At 40.3% G+C, this 26,584-nt stretch overlaps 1 protein-coding gene across 8 annotated transcripts in view; it reads right to left on the bottom strand.

Annotated features, from left to right (window-relative positions):
- Positions 1-24,908, bottom strand: part of cblb (Cbl proto-oncogene B, E3 ubiquitin protein ligase) — a 174,848-nt gene extending 149,940 nt beyond the window's left edge. For 3 of the 8 annotated variants that reach the window (XR_013969943.1, XM_080867432.1, XM_080867436.1), the window contains exons 1-4: positions 23,319-23,556; positions 22,519-22,689; positions 20,693-20,943; positions 9,662-9,808 (exon numbers count right to left, since the gene is read on the bottom strand). Coding sequence is in view for 7 of the 8 variants with exons in the window: in XM_080867432.1 (XP_080723558.1) it covers positions 9,662-9,808; positions 20,693-20,943; positions 22,519-22,686 (566 nt within the window). In the remaining variant the exon portion in view is untranslated. Of the gene's footprint in view, positions 1-9,661; positions 9,809-20,692; positions 20,944-22,518; positions 22,690-23,318; positions 23,560-24,756 lie in introns of those variants that run through there. The other 5 variants (XM_080867433.1, XM_080867434.1, XM_080867435.1 and 2 more) reach the window with 5 other exon arrangements.
- Between the last annotated feature and the right edge of the window lie 1,676 nt (positions 24,909-26,584).

Below are 26,584 nucleotides of genomic sequence, written 5' to 3'. Positions count from 1 at the left end.
GCGGCTTCTTTCGCATGACCGGCCCCTGCTGAGATTCGTGTGGAGAGATATGGAAAGAGATCGGAGCCCGGACATTTATGAGTGGTGTGTCCTGCCCTTTGGAACCACATGCAGCCCCTGTTGTGCCACGTATGCCCTTCAGCGCCATGTGCAGGATCATAAAGATGGCAATGAACAAGTACTAGACTCCGTGCTGCACTCATTTTATGTCGATAACTGTTTGCAATCTCTGCCCTTTGCTTCGCAGGCACGACCACTTGTCGATGTTATCATCAGAGAGTTGCTATCTACTGGTGGTTTCGAAATCCGACAGTGGGCCAGTAACTACCCAGAGGCCATTGTTCATCTCCCCTCTGAAGCAAAGTCCCCTACCTGCGAGCTGTGGTTGACTGAACACCAACCACATCCCCAAGAACCAACCTTAGGCTTGGCATGGCACTGCTCCACAGACCAGATCGCCTACAGATGTCAGCCAGTGGTTCCTCAGGAGTCAACCATGAGAAACATCTACAGCATCCTCGCCTCTCAATACGACCCACTGGGTTTCATCATCCCCTTCACGACCCGGGCAAAGGTTATTGTTCAACGTCTGTGGCAGAACGACAGGAACTGGGATGATCCCATCGAGGGCGAGTTACTCCAACGGTGGCAAGAGTGGGTGAGTGAGCTACAGTATCTACAAGAAATCTGTCTGCCTAGATGCTACACAGCCCCAGCAACCCAAGAGGGAACTTTCCAGCTGCATGTATTCTGTGATGCGTCAGAGTGTGCTTACGGAGCAGTGGCATATTTGAGATTTAAATCGGCAGAACATGAGGTCCACACTGCCTTTATCATGGCCAGATCACGTGTAGCTCCCCGCAAGAAACTGTCAATTCCCCGTTTAGAGCTGTGTGCCGTACTGGCTGGTGCACAACTGTCTAGACTCCTCCTCAGTGAGCTTACTCTGCCCATTAGTGAGACTACTTTATGGACCGATTCTACCACTGTGTTGAACTGGATCTAGTCCGAGTCCTGCCACTATAAAGTGTTTGTAGGTACTCGTATTGCCAAAATACAGGAGCTGACTGAGGCCGCCAGCTGGAGGTATGTCCCCTCGGCTTTGAACCCAGCAGATGACATCACCCGGGGAAAACCATTACGTGAGCTGTCAAAACCTAGCCAGTGGATGGATGGGCCCCCCTTCCTGAGACAAGCATCTGAGCAGTGGCCAGCACGACCTACTGTGAGTACAGACACTGAAGATAATACTGAGTTAAAGAAATCAGCTTTCTGTGCCTATGTCACTACAGATTTGGCACAGTCTGATCCTGCATACAACACCTGGGCTGATTTGGTGCAGGCCACCTACCTGTCTTCTCACGGGGCGGCTGTCCTCCCTATGTCAGCGGCACAACGCTTAGAGACAGAAGTTCAAATTCTCAAACAGGCACAACAAGATAGCTTCCCTGTTGAAGTACACACACTTAAATCTGGGAAAGAGGTGTACAAAGACAGCAGACTGAGCAACCTTTCTCCCAAATATGACAGTCAGCTTGGCCTCATACGAGTAGGTGGACGTCTCCAGCGAGCAGAGCAGATGGATGTTAACACTCTGCATCCTATCGTGTTGTCACCAGACCATCCTGCTACTCAGCTCATCATCAAAGACTAGGATACACGTCTCCTGCATCCTGGCCCAGAACGTGTCTTTGCCGAATTGAGACGCAGGTATTGGATTTTAAGAGGCAGACAGGCCATAAGGAAGCATCAGTATCGCTGTTTTGAGTGTAAGAAGTGGAGAGCCAAGCCTGTTTCACCGAAGATGTCTGATCTCCCTGCTACCCGCTTGCGATTAAATCAGACACCATTCTGGTCCACAGGAATTGACTGTTTTGGCCCTTTCACTATAAAGATACAGTAGGTAGGAGACAAGAGAAACGGTGGGGAATTATATTTAAATGCCTTACGACCCGCTGCATTCACCTCGACCTTCTCACTGGTATGGACACTGACTCCTTTCTCATGGCTCTGCGCAGATTTATTGCTTGAAGAGGAAAACCTTTTGAAATACTGAGTGATCAGGTCACCAATTTCAGAGGAGACAGAGAGCTGCAGGAGGCATTCAAAGTGATGGAGCCACGACTGCAGGAGCTCAGTGAACAGAGCATCATTTTCCACTTCAACCCTCCGCATGCTCCACATTTTGGGGGAGCCTGGGAACGGGAGATCCGTTCAGTCAAATCTGCACTTCAAGTTGCTCTCAAAGGTCAAGCGGTGCCAGAGGATTTGTTGCTTACTGTTCTTATTGAAGTAGAGGGCATACTTAATTCCAAGCCACTGGGATACGTTTCCTCGGATATTGCAGATGTTGATCCAATCACGCCAAATATGTTGCTCATGGGGCGGCGCGATGCTTCCCTTCCCCAGGCAGTTTATGGCACCAGAGAAGAACTTGGAAGGCGGAAATGGCGTCACAGCCAAGTCATAGCGGACCAGTTCTGGACTCAGTTCATTCAGCGCTACCTGCCTGGACTGCAGCCTCACCAGAAGTGGAACCAGACTACTCCACCTTTGAAAGTGGGACAGACTGTCATGGTGGTGGACTATCAGCTCCCACGGGCTTCCTGGCCCGTAGGACAGGTAACACACGTGTTTCCCAGCCCGGATGGACAGGTGCGAGTAGCTGAAGTCGCCATTGGGAAACATAAATACCAACGGCCTATGTCAAAACTTATCACTTTACCTGAACTGTCAGCTGAATGTCCTTAGTCATATTCACATGGGTTTTTTAATGTTTACTAATGTGCTATACACATTAGGGGGCGGCTGTATAAAACCCCTGTGATTTGTGTATATAGACTGTTCCACGGACACCCTCTAACCACTGCTAAGATGGTACATTCCTCCCATCCTTTGTTTGAGTTTGCGCTGGTTCACCGTGATAGCGCTGGTGGAGCTGGGCTGTTGTACTGAACATGTGTCGTGCGTGTGCGTGAATGATAAGTAAGTGCCTTGTATTTGTTTGTTCTATGGTTGTAACTTATCAAATACTTACCTATGTACATTGGGTGATGCTTTTATAGAGTTTTCCAGCGGTTTGTGTAGCCACGAGACAATGTATATTCATGCTGATTTGACCAAAATGGCGCTACCCTTGTGAACTGAGCTGCCCAAAGTAAAGATGGAGTCTATCCCTGTGCAGCAGCCCATTTGTGTCCACCAGGGGGTGGGGTTTAGTCATTTTCGAATTAGACTTTCTGTTCAACCCTTTCTGTATTTTTTAGACCAGTTAGGTTGACTTTAATTGTTTGCTAATTGTAATTTCTGTTATTTTACAGAACCACACACATACATATACTCATACGAATTCACTTCTGGAGATGTTTTGGATTAAAGGAACCCTAATTATCATTGCTGTAGACCCCCTCTTTCATCATATAAGTCACCTGTGCCTTCTGACCGAGGATAGGAAAATCCTGCTGTAATTTGCCAGTTTATTGAGCACACACATGACCAGTTCAGGACTGCTCATGTAGTTGTAAAGTATCTCTAAAATTAGAAACATCCTGTCATAGAGCTGAAAAACTAGTTTTTGCATTTATTACTTCTCGGCTGGACTAGGCTTGTCCTAAAAACTCCCTGAAAAGCTGTCCATTGATCCAACATGCTGCAGCGAAAGAGAGAGCATTCCCTTCATTGGCTCCCTGTTAGATTCAGAATTTAATTTAAAATCCTTCTCCTCACATACAATGCATTGAATAACCAGGACTGATTTTATCTTCAAGACCTTATAGTACTGCCAGAGATTTCTTTCTGATAAAAGGCAGTATTTCCTCCCCACTGTCGTCAAGTGCTTGCTCATAGAGGGACGTTTAATTGTGGGGGGCTTTCTCTCTCTATTACTTCGGGGTCTCTACCTTAGATTATAAAGCCCTGTAACAGAACTCTCGTGATTTAGTGTTAATACATACATAATTGCTATTGTATACATAATACAATATACACCAAATCACAAGGGGGTGGCTGTAGCTCAGGAGGTAGAGCAGGTACCCTACTGATCGGAAGGTTGGTGGTTCGATCCCTGGCTCCTCCAGGCTGCATGTCAAGTATCCTTGGGCAAGATACTAACCCCAAGTTACTTTCTGATGCATCTGTCAGCGTATGAATGTGTGACTGTAGTTAGAAAGCACTATGTATAAAGAAAGTGCTTGCGAGATTGGGTGAATATGGCATGTTATATACAGTGCTTTGAGTACTCCGGGAGAGTAGAAAAGCGCTATATAAGAATCAGCCCCTTTACCATATACAGTGGGGCAAAAAAGTATTTAGTCAGCCACCGATTGTGCAAGTTCCCCCACTTAAAATGATGACAGAGGTCAGTAATTTGCACCAGAGGTACACTTCAACTGTGAGAGACAGAATGTGAAAAAAAAATCCATGAATTCACATGGTAGGATTTGTAAAGAATTTATTCGTAAATTAGGGTGGAAAATAAGTATTTGGTCACCTCAAACAAGGAAAATCTCTGGCTCTCACAGACCTGTAACGTCTTCTGTAAGAAGCGTTTCTGTCCCCCACTCGTTACCTGTATGAATGGCACCTGTTTGAACTCATCATCTGTATAAAAGACACCTGTCCACAGCCTCAAACAGTCAGACTCCAAACTCCGCCATGGCCAAGACCAAAGAGCTTTTGAAGGACACCAGGAAAAGTATTGTAGACCTGCACCAGACTGGGAAGAGTGAATCTACAATAGGCAAGCAGCTTGGTGTGAAAAAACAACTGTGGGAGCAATCATCAGAAAATGGAAGACATACAAGACCACTGATAATCTCCCTCGATCTGGGGCTCCACGCAAGATCTCATCCCGTGGGGTCAAAATGATCATGAGAACGGTGAGCAAAGATCCCAGAACCACACGGGGGGACCTGGTGAATGACCTGCAGAGAGCTGGGACCAAAGTAACAAAGGTCACCATCAGTAACACACCACAACGGCAGGGAATCAAATCCCGCAGTGCCAGACGTGTTCCGCTGCTGAAGCCAGTGCATGTCCAGGCCCGTCTGAAGTTTGCCAGAGAGCACATGGATGATACAGCAGAGGATTGGGAGAATGTCATGTGGTCAGATGAAACCAAAGTAGAACTTTTTGGTATAAACTCAACTCGTCGTGTTTGGAGGAAGAAGAATACTGAGTTGCATCCCAAGAACACCATACCTACTGTGAAGCATGGAGGTGGAAACATCATGCTATGGGGCTGTTTTTCTGCCAAGGGGACAGGACGACTGATCCGTGTTAAGGACAGAATGAATGGGGCCATGTATCGTGAGATTTTGAGCCAAAACCTCCTTCCATCAGTGAGAACTTTGAAGATGAAACGAGGCTGGGTCTTCCAACATGACAATGATCCAAAACACACCGCCCGGGCAACAAAGGAGTGGCTCCGTAAGAAGCATTTGAAAGTCCTGGAGTGGCCTACCCAGTCTCCAGACCTCAACCCCATAGAAAATCTGTGGCGGGAGTTGAAAGTCCATGTTGCTCGGCGACAGCCCCAAAACATCACTGCTCTCGAGAAGATCTGCATGGAGGAATGGGCCAAAATACCAGCTACTGTGTGTGCAAACCTGGTAAAGACCTATAGTAAACGTTTGACCTCTGTTATTGCCAACAAAGGTTATGTTACAAAGTATTGAGTTGTATTTTTGTTATTGACCAAATACTTATTTTCCACCCTGATTTACGAATAAATTCTTTACAAATCCTACCATGTGGATTCATGGATTTTTTTTTCACATTCTGTCTCTCACAGTTGAAGTGTACCTCTGGTGCAAATTACTGACCTCTGTCATCATTTTAAGTGGGGGAACCTGCACAATCGGTGGCTGACTAAATACTTTTTTGCCCCACTGTATGTGAATTTAATTAATTCATAACATATCGTTTTAACATATTAAAACAAAATATATGATTCACAGTTTAAATTTCATTTTCTGAAAAATATCCAACAGTGTATCTGTGAAAATGTGAAGCTATTGCCTTAAACACTATCTTCTATTAGGGTAAAAAAAAAAAAACTGTGGATAAAAAAAATCCACACAAAACTGGCATTTCGGGCATTTTGAAAATTTACAGAATTTGGTGCCCAATGTTTAATGTATTTGTTTTTTTGTTTTTTAAGTCATCCTTTTTACATCGCATTTTTAAAATGACACAACTGTAACCGTAATTTGGACTGTACCATTAATCCCAGAGGAAGAGAAAAGTATTCACAGTGCTTTGCTTCCTCCACAATGTGTTATGTTACAGCCTTATTGTAAAATGTAAATGTAAATTCATTTTTCAACTCAAAATTCTACATACATTATCCAATAACAACAAAGTGGAAAACGTTTGCTTAAAATTCAGAAGTGTAATTCTTGCATGACACCGAAAACTGAGCTCAGTTGCACCCTGACACACACCTGTCTATATAAGGTCCCTTTGATGACAGTGCAAGAAAGGTCAGAGGAGTTGTCTGTAGATTTTCAAGACAGGACTGTATCAAGTCACAGAACTTGGGGTGGGGGTATAGCACAGTGACCGCCATCATCCATAATAGGAAGATTTTGAAACACCGGGACTGTTAGCTACTTGGCCAGTCTGAGCAAGTTGGGATAGAAGGAGTATCATTTCTGCAGCACTTCACCGATCAAGCCTGTATGGTAGAGCAGCCAGACGGAAATCATTCCTCATGACAGGTCTCTCTTAAACAAAGATTTAACTTTTTGGCCTGAATCCCGTGTGTCATGGAAAGCAGGCACTGCTCACCACCTGGCTAATACCATCCCTACAGTGAAGCATCGTGGTGCCAGCATCAGCAGCAGAACTGGGAGATTAGTCAGGGTTGAGGAAAAAATGACAGCAGCAATCTACAGAGACATCCTTGATGACGGCCTCCTTCAAAGTGCTCTGGCTTTTGAAATGTGGCAAAGGTTTATCTTCAACAGGATAATAACCCTAAGCACACAGCTGCCGGACACTGGCGCCACCGGGCCCTCTGACCACCACCATTTCATATACCTCCAACAGCTTCCTATCTGACACAGTTGGCTAATTTGGCTAATAGTGGCCATAGTGATGTTTTCTGCTTAAATTTATGAATGTTTATTTATAGTGAGCATCAGCATCAGCTTCCTTACAATATAAACAGTAAATTCATCTGAAAGACATTATGTGCAGTTAGCCTCAAGCCAAGTCCTGACATCTCAATCTTCTCTCAGGATGGGTAACAAGTGTGACCCTTTGACTGATTAAAGGGCTATACCTCAGCTTCGGTTTGCAAAAATCTAATAATCTAACAGATTATACTATACTTAGTTTCTAAGGTGGCTCTGAACACAGTGTAGGATGAGCAGAGATAATTCAACTACATTGAAAAAAACACATTGTCTTAGAGATAATTATGAGGTTTTACAGAATCAAAATAAAGCAGTGATAGTGCATCCAGTAGCAATTTATATCTCTCTACACAAGTGGATTTTTTTTAACATGACATTTTTCATAACAAACACTTTAATTCACTATTATACTGAATTACATATATTGTGTAATGTATTGAAATGATAGGAACAGGATCTTCTAATATTCTCAAAATTCCAAGAATATCACAAAATAAGTTTTGCATTTTTTATGCAAATAAAAAAAACATTTTTATGAGGAAGGTATATGAGCAAAACATATTCTTTTAAGACATTTGTAAAATCATGGAAAATACTAGCCAAAAATGTCCTCCTGATAAAACTGAAAAGAATTAGAAACTGCTTCACAAGGAAGTAACCATTACCCTACTGCAGACTTTTGTCAGTATGAATGGAAAATGGTTATGATCTGAAATTATATGCTTAATGAAAAATACTGCTAAATTACTCTTTCTCGTTTGGCTCTCGGCGAAGGCAGTTGCACTTTTCTCCTCTCCTCCTTCCCCTTATCTTCCCTGCTTAGCCTCTTGTGTCCTTGTCTTGTCTCATGTGTATTACTTTCCCTGGAACACTCTCTCACAGTCTGTTCTCTAAAACCTAAAAGAGAATTATGGATTTGATCAACTGGTCTCTGAATGCTATTGACACCCTTTTCTCAACGAGAAGTCTGGGCTTGGGAGAGCCCGAGTGCCCTGGAGGGACTTTCCCTGCCGGATACACGATGGACGGGTGGCAGAAATGGAGGATCGTGTGCCTGGCGGGACTGTCGATCGAGGACGCTGAAGATATCTACCTATTCGGAACCATGATAACAGGGTTCTTGCTGATCGGAGCTGGCTTGGCCCTGGCTTATCGGAGAATTAAGAAAGCGGAACCAGCTGTTTAAACCCCCCCAAGGCTGCCCGCTGGGATTGAAACGATGGGACGAGGCGCGACTTCTCAGAAAGAGCTCACTGAATGCAGCATGGTTAAGACCTTGGAGAAGCTTACGGCTGCCGTGAATACTCAGAATAACACCTCCGAGCGTATATTGGATTACATCAAGGGGAAGTTCCCTCAGAATAACACCTCTGAGCGAAAGTTGGATTACATCGTGGAGCAGCTCACTGCAGTCGTGAGTTCTCAGAATCGGCTCTCTGAGCACAAGAATGACAAGACCACGGAGTGCAAGTTTGACAACATCATGGAGAAGCTCGCGGCTCTCCAACGGGAGAGTGAGAGACCAGTGTTGGAGTGTTAAAGAACAGCTTTAAAATTCTCATGAGTTATTCGCATAAAAGAAAAATCAACAACATCAACATGATAATGCGGATATCCCCTCGGCGCCAGCTGTGGGCTTAAGGCTGGAGCCGAACAAAAACTCCCTGATAACGACTGTGTTTTGACTGTTCCTTCCCATTATAAGGCCACCTGGGTTGGCTGGTAGACTGTTTACTTAGCCTGGTAGGGCGAAGGACACTGTCTCAGCTGAACTATGGACACGCACACACATACACTTACACTGATGAGCACTCACTCATCCCCCTTCCCCTTCCAATGCCTTCGATGCTTGTTGCCTCCTGGGAACACGAGGCGGGTCTGGGCCCGCGCTGGAGAGACGGTGCAGTGGCAGGATGGCTGCTGTGTTGCCTGGGATTACTCCTCATCCCCTACCCAACCCTGTTGCTGGTCACGTGCTCTGTAATGTTGTACTGTGGACATTTATGTGCTTTCTGTGCAGAGGAGTTTTTTTGTTTCCTGTTCTCATGCTGTCCTCCTATAGCCCAGCATGAGTAGAGGTCTCTTTTTTCCTCTTGCATTTTCCCATTGTAGTGTACATTTCAGTGTTTTTTTTCTGTAATGCAACCGTTCTCTGACTTGTATCCCCATGTGATGTCTGTGTTGTGTGTGTAAGGTCGGGGGGCGGGTTCATTCCACTGCAGGGCAACATGCCACTGCATGTGGCAAATAAAATTTGAACTTGAACTTGAACTTGAAATTTAGCACCAGTGTGGAATTTGACAAACTTTTAGCTAGCCAGCTCTAGAATAGGCTTGGTACATTTGTAGTGGTGTTTTACTACTTTTTACCATTACACGTTAAAAGTGATGGTGTTGATTATTTAATGGAATATGTCATTCCCAACTATTTGTGTGCATGTCCAATTTGGACAAGTGAATAACATACACATCTATCAAAAAACAAACAAACAACAACAAAAATAATACTGAGGTGACACTTACTTTTCACCAAAAAATCTCCTCCAGAAGTCAGCAGCATCAGCTTTGGTAATCCTGAACGTGTCTCCTTGGAATTGTCCTCCAGGGAAGATTGCCTTGATTTCTGCCAGCATATGACTGAAGATCAGAGACAGCTTGGTCAGGTTCCTCCTGCAGAGGCCAGAAAACAGGAAATAGTTCATGTAAAATTATAGCCTCACATGTTTGACAGACACCACATGGAAACTATTTGACCTGTACAAATATACTGTACATGTTCCTGACTTCTGATTTGTTGGTAATAGCTGGTCAAATCAGACATTTCGAACACTCTCTTAGACCAACATATGCTAGAACACAGTTTATAGATAATTTAATGTTGGATTTCCTTTAAAAAAGTTAACTATAATATGAACTACATGAGCACATTAGAAAACAAACTGGCTTAAATAACGACTACAGAAGGATCTCTGTGCTATATCACACAACATATCACATCTATCACACACTAGATAAAACTGAACTTAAAAAAAAAAAAAACAGACATATTATAACACTTAAGGATGTGTGGGCATAGGATGTGAGAACACATTTTTCTCAGGGTTAGGGTTAGGGTTAGGGATCTCATCATCTGATAATGATAAATGTGACAAATGCAGAGCCAGTGTCAAGTTTTATTTTGCACAGTTATTTATGCAGCCTAAAATCCAATAACATATTGCCACTTATTTTCTGAGTGTACAAAAAGGGTGATAATGTTAGTGCTTTGTAAAAGGAAAGTAAATTTGTTCTTATTCACAAAAACTAACCAGTATAGACAGGTACATTTCCTTCTTTTGAAAGCAAAACCCAGACAATCATAAATGTGACATAGAAAGATTCATCAGTCAAATAAACCACTGACTTGTTGATCCAGAAGACCCTCTATGGCATAGGTGTCAAACTCTGGCCCGCGGGCCAAATTTGGTCCGCAAAGCCATACCAAATTACTATTAGAGCTGGCCTACTGGTATTATACAGCTAATATATATATTGTTTAGTATTAAGCTTTGCTTGTTCCATATTCAGTTTTCCAGCAAAACCTATTTGAGTCCATAAGAAAAGATTCATTCTTATATCTGGAGGAAGATTTTTTTTTTTTAATAAATATTATTGTTAGCCCACGACTCCAGTTTTGAATTTTGGCCCACTGTGTATTTGAGTTTGACACCTCTGCTCTATGGAATGGATTCATGTCATTTGTTTTTGAATTACTGCATATGGACACTATCTACACATTGCAACAAGTTTTTTACACTTCCCAGGATGACTTAGAGCAAAGAAAACCTATGTGTGAGAAGCTGCTTCTTCAACAGAAAGATTGCACACTGTCACTTTGTTGCCTGCTACTATTACTTCCTATTAGACCCTGGTTAAAACCAACAGATGGCATAGCTATACTTTCAACTTTCAAATGGTCATAACCCCAAATGTCAATCAAAGAAAATCCTGTTTATTTGAACAATTATATTTGACGTTATATTCCATCTTTGCTATGAGGAAGGGCAAAAATGAAACTTCGTAACTTCCCAAACACTATCATAAGAGATTTAGCTTTACATGTGATTTTTTTCCCATCAGATGAGTTTTAATGTTGTTGTCTTGTGCAATTCGCCATCACACACATATTATTTTATGATCAACAACTGATGACTATAATATGAACTGGTTGACAAAAATTGAAAATGGCAATGTCAAAATTTTATTTCAAACAAATAATCAAAGGACTTAAAAGAGTCACTAAAACAGTAGAACCCTAATTGATGTCTTACCAATAAAATGGGTCAGATGACAAACACATCATCTATTAACTGTAATGTAAACACAACATGCAAATATTAATTGGAATCCCCTTATAGAAATAGATAACCAGGATTTGTGTTGTGATTGCATTACTACTTTAAAGTGGACATAAAACACTACACATATTGGGGCTCTTTTTATCTAATTGCTATCATTTTAATTGATGCCCACTCATGGTAAATGATGGTAAACTGTTGTTATGTTATTCAGCCATGTTCAGAAACACTACAAATCCGTTATGCACAACGTGCATCACTCATACACTGCATCACACTTTTTGGATGTTAATTTGTCCTATTTAACCACAGTTTAGTGTTTTTCTTCATTGTCTGTTTGGAGTATAAAATGTAAGATTAACTTGATATCTGAGTGTCTCTTAGTCTCCTATATTAGCTAGTTAGTCTAGTTTTTTGTTTGTTTTTTTTTTGGGGGGGGGGGGGGGGTTGCCTTGTTTAGTTGACTAAGAAATCAGTTGCCATGAACAGTTAAACGTCAATCAGAGCTGTAGTCAATTTGATAAATTATACAATAATTTTACAATTATTCATAATATTTTTCAACTTTTTCTTTATTTCTGATTTAATTTTGGAATGTTTGCCCATCTACTGTCTTTCTCCATTTCCTTGGAAATGGAATAAAGTATTTGAGTAATATTAGGTTAAAGTGGGAAAGGTGAGCATCAGTATTCTGTGGTAGCGTTCCACTTCAGTTGGTCTGCATGTGTATGAGCATGTGAGTGTGCTTGTGTGTATGCCTGCACTGAAAAAAAGTAATTTCATGCTTCTTTGGTTACCATTAGGCCTCTAATCAACCAAGGGCCAACCAAAATAACTTCTCATTGGGATGCAAAGGAAAAGACCACACATCCTTGTGGGCGAGGGCTCTGCTCTTAAGTACCCCCAAACAAACAGAAAAAGCAGCATGTATTCTGCGCTATATAATGTATGCATGGATACATGGATACATTTTTTGGATGTAAATTTTCTCCCTGCTTACAGCATCACCCCACTTTAATGCTCAGTGCAAAGTACAAGACAGATATATGGTCAGTCTCTCATGTGTCCTTGCCATGATCTGTGCTATCAGTCTGTAATCTGCCTCATCTGACAAGCTGCCCATGAAAGGCAGCCTAGGGCTAATTTATTCAGCGTGTCTAGGGTAGCATGGCCAGAAACTGCTGGCTAACTTATGTAATTTTTTGATTGTTCTGTTATAAGCAACACATAAATGAAATCATACTAAACAGCTTTTCAACATGTTAAATAAAAAGAACAATTTCAGATTCCCCATAAATAAAATAGAGCAAAGTCACAAATTTGCTTACACAGTTGCTATCACACTGCTGTGCTGACAAGTGCACTCCAGCTGCTCAACTGCTCACTATCTCAATTTCTATTGGCTTCCTGCCATCTCAACAATTTGTCTCCATCACAAACGGCTTCCTCTAACTCACTATGACATTGTAGACTTGCTTTAAATGTCAGGGTCACTATAACAGAAGTCTCTAAATAATAAATGAATTGTTCATTAAAAGTAATATGGTAAGGACCATACAGTTGTGCTGTATTCAATATTCAGTCTTGAGTATTTACTTTCATTCTGGATAAATGTATTACCATTTCTCCAACATCATGTACTGGTATTCAAAAGCTTCATTTGAATCATTTTTAGGCTCTTATGAATGATGATGAAAGCTATTATTATCAATTCATAAATGTAACATTTCCTATCATACTGGGAACAGTATTCTATTAAAAGGGTGATGTAAGAAAGATGTTTCTAGATTTATTAATAAAAAGCATTCTCTTTTCTGCAATTAAGGGTTATCTGTGGTTGATGATAACTATGATTATAAAGTCTGGATGTTAAAGGGTAGAGCGATCAACTGGAAAACGTGGTCTGGCATTGTAGGGCCAATGCTAGGTTTGACAGCAAACTTTTGGGGAGAGATTTCCTCGACCATTTCCTTCACACTGTCCCCCAGCTGCATCCGTTCAGTAGAGCCCCCCAGTCAATACCAGTCATTACAGTGTCCCCCGGTCGCATCCGTTTGGTAGTGATCCCCAGTCAGTACCAGTCACTACAGTGTTCCCTGGTTGCATATGTTCGGTAGTGACCCTCAGTCAATACCAGTCTCTACAGTATCCTCCGGTCACATCTGTTCGGTAGTGACCCCCAGTCAATACCAGTCACTATGGTGTCCCCCGGTCGCATCCGTTCGGCAGTGACCCCTAGTCAATACCAGTCACAAGAAAGCATTGCTATGGTTAAAAGCTTTGAAGATGCTGTAGTTTAAAGCTTGTCTGCCACAGCCCCTGTCTCTCATGTACCTCAGTGCTCATAGCTGAGTGTCCCGCAGAAGCTTGGAAAGAAAGCGTCTGGAGTTCTTTAAGTTTCCTCGAAGATGTTTCACCTCAAGGAAACTTAAAGAAGTCCACATGCTTTTCTTTCTAAGCTAAGACTACAATGAGCTGGATGACTGCGAACCTTCACAGACATATAACTCATGAAGTAGAACTGGATGCAGAACAGGAGGTAGAGCTAATTCACAATTTGAAGGTTGGTGGTTCAATCCCTGGTTTCCAAAGTATCCTTGTGCAAGTTGCTCAATTCACTGGAGTGTGAATGTATATGACTGTTAGGCCAGCATTTAGAAAAGTGCCTGTGTCAACGGGTGAATGAAGCACGGTGTATAAAGCACTTTGAGTGCTCCAGTAGAGTAGAAAGGCACCATTTAAAGGCTACATTTCCCATTTACAGCTGGGGGATGTGGACAAAAGAAATAAATGGGCCCTTTGGAACCAAATGACTCAATCCAAGCTTTGATCCAACAGTGGAGGGGCTGTTCTTTTTTCTTCATGTGTGTTTGAAGGGTGGGGGCATAATACTGCAGGTCAAAGCACATTGATATAAACCCTTAGTCAGAAGGCAGTGAGTAAACCTCTCAAAATAGCTTTCCAGTCCTTTGTATGTATGTACTCTCACAAACACACATACATTTATGCTGAGACTTATTCCTACCCAGGTTCTACTTTGTGGAAGCTTACTCAGGCTCAGACCTTCCATGGGAACATGTGACATCATCATTTCAAAGGACTGCTCACTATGACACATCAACAAGCGTAATAAAAATCCTTCTGCAGAAGTACATTCCAGATCAAGCCTATACATGTTAGTTGCAGAAATACAGTACTGTGCAAAAGGTTTTAGGCAGGTGTGAAAAAATTCAGTAAACAAAGAATGCTTTCAGGAATATATGATTGTTGTAATGTTTGTTTATTTTTATCAATTTACAAAATGCAAAGTGAGTGAACAAAAATTTAAATCAAATCAGTTATTTGGCGTTACTGCCTTTAGCCTTCAAATAAGCATTAGTTCTTATAGTACAATTGCACAAAGTCAGGGATTTTGTAGGCCAAACTCTGCTACCAAGTTGAGGTTGTGAAAGACAGTTTCATGTCATGGCAAGATTGAGCACAGCAACAAGGCACAAGGTAGTTATACTCTCCCAGACAAAGATTTCAAAGCAGACTGGGGTTTCAAGATGTGCTGTTCAAGCTCTTTTGAGGAGGCATAAAGAAACGGGCAATGTAAAGGATCATAGACACAAGTGGTCGGTCAAGGAAACTTACTGCAGCAGTGCTTATTACCCTTTGAAATCAGAAGATGTCCAGCAGTGCCATAAGCTCAGAACTGGCAGAAACCAGTGGGACATTCCATCTAATGTCTGGAGAAGTCTGGCCAGAAGTGGTCTTTATGGAAGAGTTGCAGCCAAAAAGCCATGCCTTTGACGTAGAAACAAGGCCAAGTGACTCAAGTATGCACGTAAACATAGGAAATGGGGGTGCAGAAAAATGGCAGTAGGTGCTCTGGACTGATGAGTCAAAATTAGAAATATTTGGCTGTAGCAGAAGGCAGTTTGTTTGTTGAAGGGCTGGAGAGCGGTGCAATAATGAGTGTCTGCAGGCAACAGTGAAGCATGGTGGAGGTTCCTTGAACGTTTGGGATGCATTTCTGCAAATGGAGTTGGAGATTTGGTCAGGATTAATGGTGTTCTCAATGCTGAGAAATACAGGCAGATATTTCTCCATCATGCAATACCATCAGGGAAGTGTATGATTGGCCCCAAATTTATTCTGCAGCAGGACAATGATCCCAAACATACAGTCGAAGCCATTAAGAACTATCTTCAGTGTAAAGAAGAACAAGAAGGCCTGGAAGTGATAGTATGGCCCCCACAGAGCCCTGATTTTAACATCATCGATGGTGTCAGAGATTACATGAAAAGACAAAAGGATGTTAGGAAGCCTACATCCACAGAAGACCTGTGGTTAGTTCTCCAAGATTTTTGGAACAACCTGCCAGCCGAGTTCCTTCAAAAACTGTGTGCAACTGTACCTAGAAGAAGGCAAAGGGTGGTCACACCAAATATTGATTTGATTTAGATTTCTCTTTTGTTCATTCACTGCATTTTGTTGATTGATAAAAATAAATGATGCAGAAATACAGTACTGTGCAAAAGGTTTTAGGCAGGTGTGAAAAAATTCAGTAAACAAAGAATGCTTTCAGGAATATATGATTGTTGTAATGTTTGTTTATTTTTATCAATTTACAAAATGCAAAGTGAGTGAACAAAAATTTAAATCAAATCAGTTATTTGGCGTTACTGCCTTTAGCCTTCAAATAAGCATTAGTTCTTATAGTACAATTGCACAAAGTCAGGGATTTTGTAGGCCAAACTCTGCTACCAAGTTGAGGTTGTGAAAGACAGTTTCATGTCATGGCAAGATTGAGCACAGCAACAAGGCACAAGGTAGTTATACTCTCCCAGACAAAGATTTCAAAGCAGACTGGGGTTTCAAGATGTGCTGTTCAAGCTCTTTTGAGGAGGCATAAAGAAACGGGCAATGTAAAGGATCATAGACACAAGTGGTCGGTCAAGGAAACTTACTGCAGCAGTGCTTATTACCCTTTGAAATCAGAAGATGTCCAGCAGTGCCATAAGCTCAGAACTGGCAGAAACCAGTGGGACATTCCATCTAATGTCTGGAGAAGTCTGGCCAGAAGTGGTCTTTATGGAAGAGTTGCAGCCAAAAAGCCATGCCTTTGACGTAGAAACAAGGCCAAGTGACTCAAGTATGCACGTAAACATAGGAAATGGGGGTGCAGAAAAATGGCAGTAGGTGCTCTGGACTGATGAGTCAAAATTAGAAATATTTGGCTGTAGCAGAAGGCAGTTTGTTTGTTGAAGGGCTGGAGAGCGGTGCAATAATGAGTGTCTGCAGGCAACAGTGAAGCATGGTGGAGGTTCCTTGAACGTTTGGGATGCATTTCTGCAAATGGAGTTGGAGATTTGGTCAGGATTAATGGTGTTCTCAATGCTGAGAAATACAGGCAGATATTTCTCCATCATGCAATACCATCAGGGAAGTGTATGATTGGCCCCAAATTTATTCTGCAGCAGGACAATGATCCCAAACATACAGTCGAAGCCATTAAGAACTATCTTCAGTGTAAAGAAGAACAAGAAGGCCTGGAAGTGATAGTATGGCCCCCACAGAGCCCTGATTTTAACATCATCGATGGTGTCAGAGATTACATGAAAAGACAAAAGGATGTTAGGAAGCCTACATCCACAGAAGACCTGTGGTTAGTTCTCCAAGATTTTTGGAACAACCTGCCAGCCGAGTTCCTTCAAAAACTGTGTGCAACTGTACCTAGAAGAAGGCAAAGGGTGGTCACACCAAATATTGATTTGATTTAGATTTCTCTTTTGTTCATTCACTGCATTTTGTTGATTGATAAAAATAAATGATTAACACTTCCATTTCTGAAAGCATTCTTTGTTTACAGCATTTTTTTTACACCTGCCTAAAACTTTTGCACAGTACAGTAAAAGCATGCCCATTCTCATGAACAAATTAAAAGAAATAACTGATACAGTGAATATCAAATTAAACAAAGAAAAATGGACTATGCTTTTCTTTTCCGTCTATACTTTTATTCTCTCTTTTCTTTACCCTCAACTCTCAACTAGCCACAGAAGATAACTGCCCCATGCTAAGCCTATTTTTGGAGAGGATCACTTCCCTTCCTATTAAATAAATGTTTTTCTTGGCAGTTTGCTGAGTGGTCATATGCTAAAAAATATAAACAGTCCTTGCTAATGCTCTTTTGAGATTTTAATAATCTTAACACCTTAACTATTCTGGTATAAAATGTCACAGAAATATAGGCTACATAAAAATGTATATGAGAGTACAAAAGTATGTGGTGTAGTATGTGAACTATCAAATGAGGATCACAGAAGAAAAAAAGTTGTTTCAGCATAAGTTGACGCAACCTTCAGCAAGATCAGGAAAAAAAAATCTTTTTTAGCAGAGCTAATTTACTGCAACTTTGTTTTACGGCTCAGTTTTAGCAAATGACATTTTATATAATAAATTTATCATTTTCAGCCATGAATTATGAAACCACTCATGTTTGTCAGTGTCATTTTAGGCTGTTTGATGGGCTCTTTTCTAAAAAGGGTTTACCCTTGCTTAAGAATGACATCATCTGCTTTGGGCATTAACTGCCAATGGGCAGGACAAATAGAGAGAGTCACTAAAGTACTATGGTGTCAAAGATTTGTACTAGAAAGTAAAAAATTGAAAAGGAAGAGGTTAACTTGCTCAATTAAATAAAACAGCCATGAGTCTGTTTCTAATGAGAGGCTCAAATTTAATACAAAAGAGACTGCAGATCATTCTTAAACTTTTAGAAATGCTCTTCTTCACATAACCTTCACAGATGTGTGCTTGAACGTACTTCTCCAGTTTAAAACACAATTACTCAAACAGACATAAGCAAAGACACACAGACACCCTGTCTCTCAGTCTTTTGTAGGATGAAAGAGAGCCTCTTGCCTGTATGTTTAAGAGTCTACTTTCTCATGATATGAATAAAAAGATGTATGAATAAACTCGGACTATATATTTACAACTACATATTTTTTCACACTGTTCTAGCTAGGGTCTATTTAAACATTGTATGCTAGTGAAATTGAGTTGCTTATGTTAAAAGAGTCATTGCTAGACAGCAAAAAAGGATGCATGTATTTTTGAAACTGTTTGCCATTCTTTCAATGTGTCAGCAGAACATCCACTTGAGAACATTGAGAAGAGTTGATGAATAATGCCCCTATCATTTTCCAGTTTCACATCTTTAACATCTATGTATAGTATTTGTGAAAATATTTTGAAAAATATTTGCTGATATGTAAATATCAGGATGTACTTTCTCCCTAATAATCACTGGTATAGGTTCCAAAATTCAACTATGGGAAAAACTGCTGGAACACTTCTCACTTAGTCTGGTTTAACAGGCATCCTGCAACATATGCATATAATGTAAAAGCTCAACCTCATGTTGTAACTGCAAAAGCTATTTGATATAACCGGAAATCAATTTGATTAACACAGAAATCAAACCCTGCAACTGGTTCAACTGTTCTTTTAGACTTCATTGAAGCAGAAGGAATCATCACGAACCCACACACACCGCATGACTCTTAGCTTTATGCAAATGAAAACAGCTATCTTAAAAGTCTAGAAATACTGACTCATACAACATCATGTAACTACCAAGAATGTACTAAATAGCTAAATAATTTGTCAGGTGATTCAGATATGACATTTATAAATTTTCACACGTGAAATATATGTTTCTATGGTTTCTTCTTTACCATATTGCAACAGCAACATATAGTGTTTATAGTAAACACTGTGTTTTACTGCAATAAATTAAGCCTATACAATCAGAGGCAATAAGAGAATAAAAGTAAGAAAAAAAGAGAGAAAGAGTTTCACACATACAGATCAAAAAGGGTGCTGGATGCTTCTTCAGCTGAGATAAAAAGGAAATATATGAAGCGGATGTAAAGTGTGTGGGGATTTTCCCTCTGAAGCTCTGCACATAGCTATCAGAAAGGGCTCCTGAGAATTACTGGAGCCTTACACATTTAAATTACCTATTGCAAAAACAGTTTTTAAATGACATAAATCATTTAGTTTTTATACCTGTTGACTCATAGCAAGAAGTTTCTGGAATTGAATACAGCATCTGGCTGGGCCTTCTGTATATGTTACATGACAGGCTTGCATTTGAAAAAAATCAGAATTTCATATCAAATCTTTGCAATGCGCAAGATGTGTAGTGGCATTTATCCTTAGATAGTTTGGGAAGAAAGCCAGTCAGAAGGGCTGTCTGGACATCAGTAAAAAAGAATAAAGTAAAAAAATCAGTAAAAAATAATTTAATATATGTGTGTTTTATTAAGCTCCAATATGGACTGCAGAGTACAGTGAAGCAGTGCACCTTGAAAACAGATGAAATTGCAGCAGAGACTCTCTGCATAGTTACTTTTTGGATTATATGACTACTTTGCAACTCGAACCATGGAAAGAATGTGAAGTGTTCTTCCTGTAACTCTGCAATGGGTAAAGTTTTCACAGAGAATCATCTTCATTCTGCTATCACAGTATTTCAGCTGGCTAACCAGCCATGTACAGTTACAAATATCTGTCATCACGATGTGGCTGAGATAAAAAAAAAAAAACAACTTAAAGTTGTCAAGATCATTCCAACATATTTTTCAGATGAATCAACCTGCAACTTAATATTGAGCGTTAAGACAAAGAGCAGGAGTTGGTGTGTTGAAGTACTTATGGAAACTTTTGACTTTCACAGTTGTAATTGCAAGTGTGACACATATGAGTTGGTTGTAAGAGGCTGGAAAACTGAGCTATTAAGATTTTAAGAAAATGTTATTTAAATAACATTTAAAGGTGAATGGTAAGACATGTAAGTAAGTAAGTCATGTTGTCTCTGTGACTATGGTTATCATGAGTAAAACAAAAAGAGAGCACCGTCTCGTACAGTATTCAAAACGGAAACTGACATCTGAGGGCATCAAGGAGCATCTACTGTGCATATCTAGCCCAAATGTACACAAATATATATAGCTTTGGAATGAAGTGGCCAGAACAGAGTGTACCTCCAAAAAGCTTGTAATTTTTAAATCTGAAACAAAACTGTTAATTATTATTGTTCCTATTCTGTCTGAGAGACATCATATGATAGCTACTTCTCTTAAAGCAGTCTTCCAGAGAAAACCAAGAAAATCTGTGTTAACATAAAACACAAAAGCCAGGAAATATCCCGTCGTCATACCTGTCCTGTGACTGCTCCTCGTACATCCTCTCTCTTCCCTCTTTGAAGAGCCGGATAGCTCGTTTGGATTTCTTCATAAGGCTATCAATGTAGATTTTAAAGTAATCATTCTCACTAAGCTGTATGATCATCTGGTTCTCTTCATATTTGCCTAGTATGACCCGCAGGTGTTGGTAGGCATCAGGTAAAATATCCAGGATATATGGTGGACTGTTTTTCAGTTGGAGTCTGGGATTTTGGCAGAGCCGCACCTGTTGCAAAGGAATTAATCAATAAATGAAAAATCAATGTTTTCTCAATGCACATCAAATTTTCTCCTGCCACTCTACCTGAGCAGCTGTGGCAGCATGAGAGGAACAACAGGAACAATATTATGCATATACTAGTTTCATTATGTAACTCAGGTATGTATATGACGGATTTTGATAAGGACTTTTGTAAATAAATGTAGTTCTAAAGGTTCTATTGAGATGAAATTCTCACCATATGTCGGTAAACCCATCCAACCCACATATGCAAAGAAATCAAACCACAGATGTCTCTTAATTAAGTTGTGTGTAATGATGATAAACAACACAGGGAAAAAGTATTGAACACATGAAGAAAGGGAGGTGCAAAAATACATGGAAAGCCTGACACCAGCTAAACTCTATCAGTAATTAGAAAGCCATCCTGCCAATTAATGCAAATTGATATCAAGTGCTTCAGCTGTTTTCTGGACAAAATTTCTAGGTGTAGCTAAGTAAGGGAAGGTTTCCACTTAAGTGGTCTCCACTCATCTCTGCTTTTTGCAGAGGATGTGGTTCATTTGGTTTCATCATTTGGTGGCTTGTTTACAAGTGAGGGGAGAGGAGAATGGGAAAGCAATAGGTGGATTGGTACTGTGGCAGCAGTGTTGCCGTCATGGTCAAAAGGGAGCTGAGCGTGAAAATTGAGCTCTTGATTTAGTGGTCGATCTACATCCCTACCTTCACCAATGGTCACGAGCTCTGGGGGGTGACTGAAAAAACAAGATTGCGGACACAACCAGCAGAAATGAACTTTCTCTGAAGGGTGGCTGGACTCTCCCTTAGTGATAGGGTGAGGAGATAGACAATCCGGGAGAAGCTGAGAATCTAGGCCCTGTAGCAGACCCAGGACACGCTGGAGAGATTATATCTCTCAACTGCCTTAATGTTCCCCCCAGACAAGCTTCTCTGCTTAGGCTGCTGACCACATGGATAAGTGGAAGAAATTGGACAGATGGATAGATAGACTGATGGTTCAGTCCCAACTGATGCCCTATTAAAAGCTGTCTCATTACCAAGGTTTCACACAAGAAATATCTTGTGATGGGTAAACCACTGAGTGCTCTCAAGACCTATGGAACTTTATTGTTGCAAGAAACACAATGATGGCATTGTTTACAGAAGAATTTCTAAACTATTGAAGATTCCAGTGAGCACTGTTTGGGCTATAATTCAGAGGAGTGAAAACAACTATCAGAAGAGTTGTCCAAGAGCCAAGGACCATTTGTGAAGAGGTACAGAAAGGCTTGGAATCAGCAGGTACAAGTGTTTTAAAGAAGATATTAAGTAATAATCTCAAATGCCATGGCCTGTATGGATGCTCATGATCCAAGACTCCATTGCTGAAGAAAAAGCATGTTGAAGTGCGTTTAAAGTTTGCTGAACAACATTTAGACAAGTCTGTGAGGATACAGTCTGGTCAGATGGGAACAAAATTGAACTTCTTTGATAACATAATATATACCATGTTTGGATGTCAAAAGGCACTGCATATCACTTTAGAAGCACTGATGGCCAAGGTCATTTCTCAAGACTTACAACTTTATCCATGAGTTTCCAAGTTTTTTCTACAGTCCTCCGGTCAGCAACTGCTTGTTTGGGTGGCCCCACTGCATCCTGGATGGCATCAATGATGCCTAAAATTCGCCCCTTACTTCTATTTGGTCCACGTCCACCAGGATATCGACTACTGAGAGCAGTTGCCATTTCCTACAATCACACAGAATTTGTACTATCAAAACATTAAATGGCATGAAAACATTTGAAAAAAAAAAGTAAATTTCTAATAGAAAAAAAAATCAGCGAAAACAGTTACAGTTGTTATTTTTTCATTAATATGTTTTCAGACAGAGAGAATGATGAGAGAATATGCACAGCCTATATAAGATGTTTATTATACCGAGCTTCTTCTTAGTTCCCCCCCCACACACACACACACACTTCTCCTTGGTCCTGGACTTGTCAGTTAAACCCCTGCAATATAGGTTTTAGTGTCTTTCCTGATGAGTGCATGTCACCTGATTTGCATGTTAATTTTACACATCCAGAACTTTAACTGCAAAATTAAGCTGCACAAAATAAGCTGCTTATTATATTCCGTCCTCTTCCTTTGTGGTTTGATTAAGGATCAAGTTTTTACTTTGTGTGCAGTGATCTTGTCGTATGTTAACTTATTCGTTTTTCTGGTTTTCATGAACTACCTGTTATGAACGTAAGTTACCATATAACCACTGTTTCCGGGAGGCAGATTTTTCGTTTTAAGCGACTGTGACTGAGGTCACACAAGATTCTTACACTTATATAGACGGATGTTGGAGGGGAACAAAGTCCTAACTTACCAAATCACAGGGGAATGTCTGCTGGGATCCCTACTGAATTCGGTCCACATCCAACACAAAAACAAGAACTATCCCAGAGTCCAAAGCTGAAAAAAAATGGGCATGAAAAGTATCCAGCCTATATAGTTCTGTTATTTCACTATAAATCCTCAAAATTTATAATTGTCAAATAAGAGCAACTCCCTAGGAGTAGCCGGAGGAGCTGTATAAACCCGAGGCACAATACGTTTTGTACAACAAAATAGGTGTGAAGTTAAATGCTCTAAACATTATACTTCCAGTGGAACATTTCAAAATAAAGTGACGATTGATGAAATCATTTACATCTAGATTTTCAGCTCCGTGGTCAGCTTGTATTCGATTTTCTTTTAAATTAAAATCAACACCCAACAATCATGCTCTTTTAATAGACCAGTTGGACAAAAATGACGGCCAACAACAAGATGAATTTAAGGTGATTATGTCATCACTGTCTGTTGTAATCAAAGATAGGACTGTTAGAGATTATGTAAAAATAATTTTGTCGACTTCTTTCCTTTTATTTTGGTCAATATAAGAATTAGACACTGTAGCCCATATTATTAACACTCAAAATAATAGATCACAGGACTATATCTCTTGATTAATTTATGATTATCGTTTCAAGTGGCAATGGTTAATCAGGATGTAGTCTTATGAAAAACTAAAGTAGTGCATAGCATAGCACTCGACCTCCCAGGCCCATCTCAGAGCTATGAAGACTCTATTCCTTTATAAATATTGCAAAATTGAATTTGACATATCTTACATTCAACACAAGATATGTAAATTTCCCAGCACAAATGTGTTTTGTTTAACTTTTGCCTTTATTTTTTAAATTGTCTTTTTGTGTCTGTTGCTGGCTACATTCATCTTGTCTTTTTTGCGTCACACAAACGCAACTCATAGCGTAAAGTCTGTGCTTTTATTTTAGAGGTACAGTAGTCTAAGTTCCTGCATCGTTTTAGCCTTGTTCTGGAATCTTGCTACAACCACAACGTGACATGAGGGCCGCTCCCACTCCTTTCAGTCGGAACGAGCAGTGTTATACCGGAAGTGACAAGAGTGCTTGGGTGTGACAAATGTGCGCCCTCAAATAAACGTGTTATTGAAGTTGTGTAGTAGTGATTACAGCATTTACATATAACTCCGCTGTGATTTGTTAGATCTTAATGGCTGATGTTCTTCCTGATACAACCACTGAGAACGTTGTCTTTATTCTGATGATCGAACCACGGATCTTCCCAGCAAACAAGGAAACCATCTGCAGCCCCCCAGCTCCCCAACCCCCCACACACTCAGTTCCCCAACCGTTGCGTCGTATAAGGAAGTTCTCTGGAAGTTAGAGAATCGGTTGCTGGTGGTAAAAATGACAGGTCGGTAATCGTTTTGCGAGCATTAATCGGACCTTCAAATTTACCGTTAAGGCGGCGGACCTCACCGTTCGGATTAACGCTGTCCTCGGTGTCCTACGAGGATAGCGCTGCTATTCTTTCACCGCCACCGTCCTCGGGAGAGTTCCAGCTGGCGCTGCTTCCGGGAAGTTGTGTTAACCGGTGTTAACAACGTAAAAAGACCATTGCACGCTAATAAATTTTACCAATGTTTAATTAACAGTGTCATATATTGGCAGCAACTGGCAGGTCTGCCCGGGAGAAGCAAATCGCACCAACTCTAACTGCTATCTCTTTTCCCTTATTCATTGCCTATGGCAGTGCTTTTAATTATTAATACTACAAATAGCATCTGTCAGCAAGCATAACACAGGGAAAATCTTATGCAAAAATAAAATGTAATAAATGTGAGATTGATGATTACAACATAAATTTTATATAGTCTTGATTTTGACAAGTGCAATCTGTATACTGTCTTAAACTGGTAAGGGTAAGTCTTGCACATGAGGATGAGGTATGGATTCTGTCAACTACTTTTGGATCAGATCAGAGAGACTTTATTTATCCCCAAGGGGCAATTAAGAGACAACAGAGCATCATGACCTTAAAGATAAGGACAGGGCATAAACAGACAATAAAAATGAGATAAAAAAAAATACTTAGAATATACAGTATATACACAGTTTTAAAATTAGAGAGACAAAATAAGTGAATAAATAACTATAAGTGACTAAGAGTGAATAAAGTGTCAGCAGTATAAAAAAGAGTAAAGAGAAGTTTATGTTTATGGGTGTGAGAAATGGTCCTATCGGCTGGAGTTAAAAAGCGGAGCGGCAGTGTCCCAGTAATCTTCCCCAAACTTAGGACACAGTTCCTATTCCCAACTGGAAGTGATATTTTTGGTTGAGTAATTGCCCAATGCAATAATGAAAGTACATATTCTTAATATGAGAGTCTTACTGTGAGGTTTCAATTAAAATAAGTCCTTCCATGAATGCTTGGGGGGCTGATTTGGAAACTGGGAAAATAGAGGCTGCACAGTATCTTATTTGAGAATAGCGGAATAAATGAAATGAGGGCAAATCGTACAAATAAGACATATCACTAAAAGTGTTGTCTTTGAAAAAATGATTTAAAAAACATTTTATACCATTTCTTGCACATATATGGAGGGAAGATTCCAAAGGAGATGGGGGAGAGATGATTGTTACACATTGGGGCCAGAGCAAAGGCAGAGACAGAATTAAGGTGTGGCCGGATTTGATACCATATTTTTAGACAGGGAATTGCAACAGGGTTATCTGTATATTGTCACAGGGAAACAGGAAGGGATGAAAATAATAATGGTGAAAGTGAGGTAGAGAGACATGATTGAGCCTCAAGGTAACACCAAGTAGCATGAGGATCCTGTTACCTTGGATCCTACCCTGTTAAAGTGAGGCTGAAATGAACTAGTAACATGAACAGTGTCATGGTGGACTGAACGGACTGAAGTGCAGACTCGAGGAAAAAGTGCAAAAGGTTTATTACAGCAATAATAAAAAGTGATCCAAATGTAATATTGTATTTAACATGTGTTAAGTGAATCTGAAATTATTCGAGAGCTAAATTTTAAAGGATAAAATACATTTTCAAAGCAAATGAATTCATTTTCAAACTATAACATTCAATTTCGGTTTAGTGATGATCATTTTCAAACCAATAAATTGAATTTCAAATTAGGCTAATTCATATTCAGTTTTTAAAAGCATTTATTCAAGTTACAAGTCACATTCAATCTGAGCAATTTAAATTTGAATTTAACTTATTCAAATTCAGTTTCTGATGTCACAGATTTCTGCCCATATCCACCTC

Source organism: Rhamphochromis sp. 'chilingali' (genome assembly GCF_963969265.1).
Source record: "Rhamphochromis sp. 'chilingali' genome assembly, chromosome: 19".
NCBI classification, from domain to species: domain Eukaryota; kingdom Metazoa; phylum Chordata; class Actinopteri; order Cichliformes; family Cichlidae; genus Rhamphochromis; species Rhamphochromis sp. 'chilingali'.
Note: the sequence above shows the minus strand (reverse complement) of the source record. Positions and strands in the feature narration are given on the sequence as shown.